Here is a 7,518-nt window from a genome sequence, read left to right as displayed (position 1 = left end):
GTGTTGGTGCATTTAAAATGGTGGTATTTGCTGGCAAAGGAAGCCTTAAGAATAATCTTATTCATAGTCTCACAGAATCCCAGAATGGTTTGGTTGGGAAGGGGCCCTTAAAGTTCATCTTGTTCCATGCCCTTGGCGTGGGCAAGGACACTTTCCCTAGACCCAATCTTGCCTTGAACATTTCTGGGGATGAGACGCCAATTAGCTGATTTTCCCATTATTCCATATTTGTCACAGCAATAATTTGGCAATGGCCAGTGCTGGGTGTCCTGTGCTGCTGTAGATGGTGTCAGGGCTGGAGGGTTCCAATTTGGGGTGTGTGGGAGGTTGTTTATCTTGTGTGTCCTGATGTCCTGGGTCTGTCTGCTTAGAGTCTGTGGGGTCGCTGTCCTTGCTGCCCCCAGCACCTCTGGCAGCCACACACAGCTGTGTGGTGTGATCCACATGGAGGGAGGGGATGGCATCCCAAGGGCTTTGCCAGGCTGGGGAGTGGGAGTGGTGCAGCTCAGCAGCTCACGGTGAGCAGAGGAGGGCTCAGCCCAGCAGCGTGCTGGCTCTGTGGAGACACCCATCCCACTGGTTGTGATCATAAGCCATGCAGCCCACAGCAACTCGAACTTGGCCTTTGTAGACAGATGAGTAACTCAAAATGATCAAATGGAGCAAGGAATGATGTAAAGACTAGTGTATGTGAGAGGCTTTTTTTGTGAATCACAAATGTCACAAATGAAGAGCCTGACTACCCTTGTCCTATTGCAGGCAGCAAGCAGTAAATGAGCAGTGCTCACCTTCCCAGGAAGCTGGCATTTGTTTTATATGAATGCAGTTTTCTTTCTGTTTTTTTTATCTTTTAAGCAAATAATGGGAATCACATACTGCTTTCATTAGTCAAAAAGGTGTTTTCTGCAATGAGCTCTAAGCCATATCAGCACTGGTATCTCTGCACATTATCTGTGTGTGGGATGAGCTATTCTGGGAGAGGGGGGACACATGTCCAGGCTGATTTCCAGCAGGTGTGGTTTTGATGGCTGTCCTAATCCACCAGGTGCTGCAGTTTGCATTGTTACCTGCAATGTCTCAGTGCTGAGGCACAGCCACAGGTCTGCTGCTCCAGGCTCTCTGGGAGGAAATGCTCTGTGTTCTTTCAGCAGGGAGGTGAAACCTTGGTGCTGCCCCTGCAGCAAGGGACAATGCCCAGGCCAGGGAAGATGGGCTGTCCCCATCCCTGCCCAGCCTGGGGCACACATAGATCCAGGTGTGGCTTTGCTGTTTCCATCAGCTGAGGCATCCAGGTGCCAGAGCCTCACTGGCTGCACTCAGGGTTGGTGGGTGCTCAGCACTCTGATCCACCAGGACCTCTCCATAGGCTCCCCATGCTCCCTGGGGCTCAGTCCCCCAAATTCAGAGTCATGGGCAGATGTGTGAGGGGTGCACTCACCTCCCTGCCCGTGTCACTGAGGGGGACACGGGAGAGGACTGTCCCTAAGCCCAGTCATGGGGGCAGTGCTGGGCTCTGGCCACTGGCTGGGCTTGGCCCATTTCCTGCAGCCCTTTGAGCCTGATGGTCACTGGTGGTGTTGCATCCAGCTCTGGCCATATGCTGGGGGTTTGGCCAGAGGATATTGGCAGAGACAATATCCAAAACTTTCTCAGCATCCAAAAAAACCTCCCTCTGCTGGCAGGTAACTTTGTGGTAACCTTGTCACCTAGCTGTTATGTGTTTAATTTTGTAATGGTATTTCCACCCTCATGAACTTGCTGATTTGGGCTCAGGCTTGTGTGTGTCCTGGGTAGCTCTAGCAGGGACCTGGCTGAATCCAGGCATGTGACTTTAATCATAGCCATGCACCTCAATTGGCAGCATTAACTTGGCGAATTTTAAATGGGTGTGGTGTCCCCAGCCAAGGTATCCAAGGACCCCAGTGGCCATGCTGCAGGTGCCCTGAGCTGCTGAGCCCTTCCCAGCCTGGTGCTTACCAGATGTACACCCAGGGAGCAAGGTCCCTCTGGAAAGGACAGGTGACAGTCCCTGGCCATGAAGAGCAGCGGCTGGGCTGGCAGCTGGCCGTGGGTGACACAGGGGGGTTTGGGGGCTGCAGCAGGCAGTTTCCTCCACTGCCTGGGGCCACTCTGGTTTGCAGTGATGTGATGCAAGAAATGGTGATGGTTGTTCTGGTTTTGGAGCAGCTCCCAGCACTGCCACAGCAGCAGTGGACTGCTCCGTTTTGGACTGCAGCAGCAGTCTTTTATTTTCCAGTGGAACTCTAAAGTTGAGTAGTCCTGAACACTTGCAATCCTCAGAAGTATCAGTTAAAAGTGCATTGATGTGCTGAAAAGCAGGCTGGTATTCACTAACCTTTTTGTCACTCTGCTTGCACAGCACCATGGGATCTGCTTTGGGTTATGGATGGACTGGCGAAGCCAGAGCAATAATTGTTCTAACACTGAATGTCTTTAAATATCAGTGACGATTCAAGACTTCTGCTTCTGGCTAGCTGCGAAACAGCATTTTAGCTGAGCTTCATAATGCATCTCTAGGATGGTAATGGGTCTGAGTAATCTGATCTGAACATGTGCAATTGTGCCAGTCCCACAGGGAGCCGAGCGCTCCGTGCAGCGTGGAGCCCCTCTGAGCAACCCTGCTCACAGAGGCACCAGTTCCCTCTGAGACTCGTGGGTGCTCTGCACAGGGCTGTGCTCCCACCTGCTCCACGCAGGAGCATCCCCCAGCGCTGCCCCTGCCATGCTGAAGCCTTTGGCACAGTCACTGGTGAGTGATCTCACTGGGCTGGCGTGGGCACGGCTGCTATCGGCCCCGCTCCCACTTGCCACCAGGAGTTGGGCTGGCAGTGTGAGCAATAAAGCTGATTGAGCTGCTGGGCTTTCCAGGGGGAGCCGGAAAGCTGTGATCAGCTAAAATTAGCCCAAAATCCATTTTTAGTTAGATCTCCTCTGTTGTGAGGGGTTTTTTCTTTTTTTGGTTTTTCTTTGTTTTGTTTTGTTTTGTTTGCATTTTTGGGGTTTGAATGACATAAAATTAGCTCCTTCTGAGTTTATTCTGAAAGGAGCATTAAGAGCTTAAATGTTCAGTGGAGATGTCTGTAAACCCTTGAGCTGCTGCGATTTCAAGGCCGCTGAGAGTTTCAGCTGATCAAGTGAAGCACACATGAAGCACTCCTGGTTTTCTATACCTGGACATTTGTCACTGTGTCCAAAAGCCTGGGAGGTCAGGGGCTGGGATGTGCAGGTGTGCTGGGCAGCAGGGTGGGCTCTAGCAGGGGGAGGCAAGGGGCAGCAAGTGGCTTCCCAATGGCTTTGTCATTTCTAAGTGTGTGTGGGGTGTGTGTACAAACATCCCTGACCCTCAGCTGTGCTCCTGCAGGCACTCTTGTGTCATCGTGGGGCAATGGAGAAGAGCCAGGTAACACGGGCAGGGTGACTCGCTGCTACCTGGATTTCAGTCCCACGGTTTAACCGCAGACTATCTGTCTTGGCTTTTTTTATAATGTCCATCCTATCTCACAGAGACTAATGGCTGTTTGCTCTCCCTTGCAGGCTCTTGAATCTGTTCTACAATGGAAAAACTGCTTTTGTTTCTGCTGTTCATTGGCATAGCGGTGCGAGCTCAGATCTGCCCAAGCGCTGCGTCTGTCAGATCCTGTCTCCCAACCTCGCCACCCTCTGTGCCAAGAAAGGGCTCTTGTTTGTTCCTCCCAACATTGACAGGAGGACCGTTGAGCTGCGGCTGGCAGACAACTTTGTTACAAACATTAAAAGAAAGACTTTGCCAACATGACCAGCCTGGTGGACCTGACGCTGTCCCGGAATACAATCAGTTTTATCACACCTCACGCGTTTGCCGACCTGCGCAATTTGCGGGCTCTGCATTTGAACAGCAACCGATTGACTAAGATCACTAATGACATGTTCAGTGGGCTCTCCAATCTCCACCACTTGATACTGAACAATAATCAGCTGACTTTAATTTCTTCCACAGCTTTTGATGACGTTTTAGCTCTCGAGGAATTGGATTTGTCTTACAACAATCTGGAAACCATCCCTTGGGATGCTGTGGAGAAATGGTCAGTTTGCACACTCTCAGTCTCGACCACAACATGATTGACCATATTCCCAAGGGGACCTTCTCCCACCTGCACAAGATGACCAGGCTGGACGTCACATCCAACAAACTGCAGAAGCTCCCCCGCCTGACCCGCTCTTCCAGCGCGCTCAGGTGCTGGCAACCTCAGGAATTATCAGCCCCTCGACATTTGCGCTGAGCTTCGGCGGGAACCCCTTGCACTGCAACTGTGAGCTTTTGTGCTGAGGCGCCTTTCCAGGGAGGACGACCTGGAGACGTGTGCCTCTCCCACGCTGCTGTCCGGCCGGTACTTCTGGTCCATCCCCGAGGAGGAGTTCCTGTGCGAGCCCCCGCTCATCACGCGGGCACACGCACGAGCTGCGCGTGCTGGAGGGCAGCGGGCGGCCCTGCGCTGCAAGGCCCGCGGCGACCCCGAGCCAGCAATCCATTGGATCTCGCCGGAGGGAAAGCTGATTTCCAACGCCACCAGGTCCACGGTGTACGACAACGGACGCTCGACATCCTTATCACGACGGTGAGGGACACGGGCTCCTTCACCTGCATCGCTTCCAACCCGGCGGGGGAGGCCACGCAGACGGTGGACCCCTGCACCTCATCAAACTGCCCCACCTGCTGAACAGCCACAAACCACATCCACGAGCCTGACCCGGGCTCCTCGGATATCTCCACGTCCACCAAGTCGGGCTCCAACGCCAGCAGCAGCAATGGGGATACTAAGTCAGCCAGATAAGAAGGTGGTCGTCGCAGAAGCGACGTCCTCCACGGCTCTGCTGAAATTCAATTTTCAGAGGAATATACCCGGGATACGTATGTTCCAAATCCAGTACAATGGTACTTACGATGATCCCTGTTTACAGGTAAGGCAGCCTGCCTGCCCTGGTGGGACCGTGCTGGTGCTCGGTGCTGGCGTGTGGTGCCTGCCTGGGCAGCCCCTCTGCTGCAGCTCCTGGGCCAAGCGGAGCCCAGCCCTGGCAGCTCGTGGTGGGGAGCTCGCGGAAGGACTCGTGCCATTTCTACTCTCAAATGGGAAAATCACTTAGAAGGAGTGCTATTTTTACATAATCCAAAGGATCTCTAATCCTCTGAACTGATCTGAGAAAGGTTGTGAAGGTAGATGGATTAAATGGATCCTAATGTTCTGGACTTTAGGAAGTACGGGGAGGACAGTGTCCTGTGACCCTGTTCCTCACAGAGCTTTCTGGTGCTGCCCGTGCTGGGGGAGTGCAGGGGGGCTCTGAGCTGCCAGGTGTGCCCTTCAAACACTGGCTCTGCTTGGTCATTTCTTCTGTGAATTCCTTTATCCAGTACTAGGACAAGGGATGCTGGCTTTAAACTGAAAGAGGGTAGATGTAGATCAGATAACTGAAAAAAATTCTTCCCTGTAGGAAGGAGAAGTGAGACCCTGTCACAGGTTTCTCAGAGAAGCTGTGGGTGCCCTATCCATGGAAGGGTCCAAGGCCAGGCTGGACAGGGCTTGGAGCAGCCTCTATCTAGTGGAAGGTGTCCCGGCCCATGACAGGAGGGTGAACTAGCTGGTCTTTAAATGTTGCTTCCAACCCAAGCCATCCTGTGCTTCCATGGTTTTGCTGCTGTTGTGATGGGAGGGCTGTTGCCACGCTGAGCCGTGGCAGGGGCTGGGCAGTGACTGCTGCTACATCAAAGGCCAGGCAGGAGCTGTGGGGGCTGGAGATCAGGCCCCACGGACAGACCAGTCGTGGTTGTGCCCAGCATGGCTGGGCTGCCCCGTGGGTGGGAAGGGGCCGGTGTGCCCGCCAGGTTCATTTCACGCTGGTTTCCTTCTCCCCCAGAATGATACCTCCCACGAGCAAAACCTTTCTGGTCAACAACCTGGCTGCGGGGACCATGTACGACCTGTGCGTGCTGGCCATCTACGACGACGGGATCACCTCGCTGACGGGCCACCAGGGTGGTGGGCTGCACGCAGTTCACCACCGAGCAGGATTACGTGCGCTGCCAACTTCCATGCAGTCCCAGTTCCTGGGCGGGACCATGATTATCATCATCGGTGGGATCATCGTGGCGTCCGTGCTCGTGATTCATCATCATCCTCATGATCCGCTACAAGGTGTGTAACAGCAACGGGCAGCACAAGGCACCAAGGTGAGCAACGTGTACTCGCAGACGAACGGGGCTCAGAGCCAGGGCTGCGGCGGGCGCTGCCGCTCTCGGCGTCCAAGCAGGCTCTGGGCCACGCGGAGGGCGCCCAGTGCCGCAAGGCCGACGTGCGCGGCGCAGTCCCGGACGCCGGCCCCAGCCAGGACTCGGCCACCTCTACCTCCGCCCCGCCCGCCGCCTGGACCGCGGGCGCCGCGCCGCCGCAGAAGCAGAAGCGAAAGCCGGGGCCGAAGGCGGGCGGCGAGCCGCAGGGCGCAGGCGGGCGGCGGCGCCGAGCCCCAGAACTGCAACAGGAACAACTCCGCGGCCCGCAGCCGGCCGCCCGCACGCCCTCGCACAGCAGAGCGCAAGGCAAGCCAAGTAAGTTCCTGACTTTGCCGGCCGAGGCGCGGGGCCCCCAGCGGCGGCGCTCGCTGGGCGGGGAGCGGCCGCAGCCCCGCGGCGCGGCCTTGCGCTCCAAGCGCAGCCTGTCCATGAACGGCGTGCTGCTCCGCCGGACTGCGCCCCCGCCGCCGCCCCGCGCGCCGCCCGAATGGATACTGGAAAGCACTGTGTGACATGCTTTGCTTTTCTTTTCTCTCTTTTTTAATTTTATTTTAACTCAAAAAAAAACACCAAACGTTGTGTGAAACTCCCTTCGCAGGGAATTGGATCTGGACTGTCCGCTGCTGTCTCGCTGATTAATGGCTTGTTCGTGCGGGGTTCTGTAAAAGCCACCCAGTGCACAACGGGGGTTGTTTAGTTTCCGTTTGGTTTTATTTAATATCAAAACCCGAAGGCAACATTCAGAGATTAAAAAAAAAAAAAAATAAAAAAGGAAAAAAAGATTAAGGGGCGAAAAAAGCACGAAACAGCACCAGTGCCTTCCCTGCTCTAGGACTGGCTTCTGGTTCTGCAGTAGCAGAAAACAAAAGAGAGTTTTCACAGAAAAGCCTTTTATAAGGAAATGCCATTTCCTCCAAGCTAACAAATAACCACTTCGGATCAATCAGTAAATGATATTTTTTAAACCGGTCAGACTGTATATTTCTTTTCCGTGACCATGGTGTTGCCTTTGTTTTTAGGCAGATGCTGTACAGGAGCAACAACTCTGTGTTGTTTTGTTGTGTAAAATAAACTATCACTCGGTACCCCAGCAGCCTCGCGGTGAATGCCCAGCTCCACACGCTCCCACCTGGGGCTGCAGCACGAGGAGCCCGGTGGGGCCGTGCCCTGTGCCCTCACTGGGGCTGGGCACTGGGGCGCAGGGGGGTCTGCAGGGCTCCCCTGGGAGGGGCCTG

General features: G+C 54.6%; 1 protein-coding gene across 1 annotated transcript; it reads left to right on the top strand.

Annotated features, from left to right (window-relative positions):
• Positions 1-3,575: 3,575 nt before the first annotated feature.
• LRFN5 (leucine rich repeat and fibronectin type III domain containing 5) lies at positions 3,576-6,795 on the top strand (the record flags this gene model as incomplete). The annotated part of the gene is given in 21 exon segments (XM_079309103.1): positions 3,576-3,636; positions 3,639-3,773; positions 3,776-4,075; positions 4,078-4,202; positions 4,205-4,319; positions 4,322-4,446; positions 4,448-4,469; positions 4,472-4,591; positions 4,594-4,685; positions 4,688-4,723; positions 4,725-4,819; positions 4,821-4,949; positions 4,951-4,959; positions 5,911-6,019; positions 6,021-6,083; positions 6,086-6,157; positions 6,159-6,213; positions 6,216-6,275; positions 6,278-6,492; positions 6,494-6,545; positions 6,548-6,795. Coding segments are annotated over 21 exon segments (2,238 nt in total).
• Between the last annotated feature and the right edge of the window lie 723 nt (positions 6,796-7,518).

This window comes from Erithacus rubecula (genome assembly GCF_903797595.1).
Source record: "Erithacus rubecula genome assembly, chromosome: 6".
NCBI lineage: Eukaryota > Metazoa > Chordata > Aves > Passeriformes > Muscicapidae > Erithacus > Erithacus rubecula.
The sequence above is the reverse complement of the archived record's forward strand: the minus strand, read 5'-3'. Positions and strand labels throughout refer to the sequence as shown.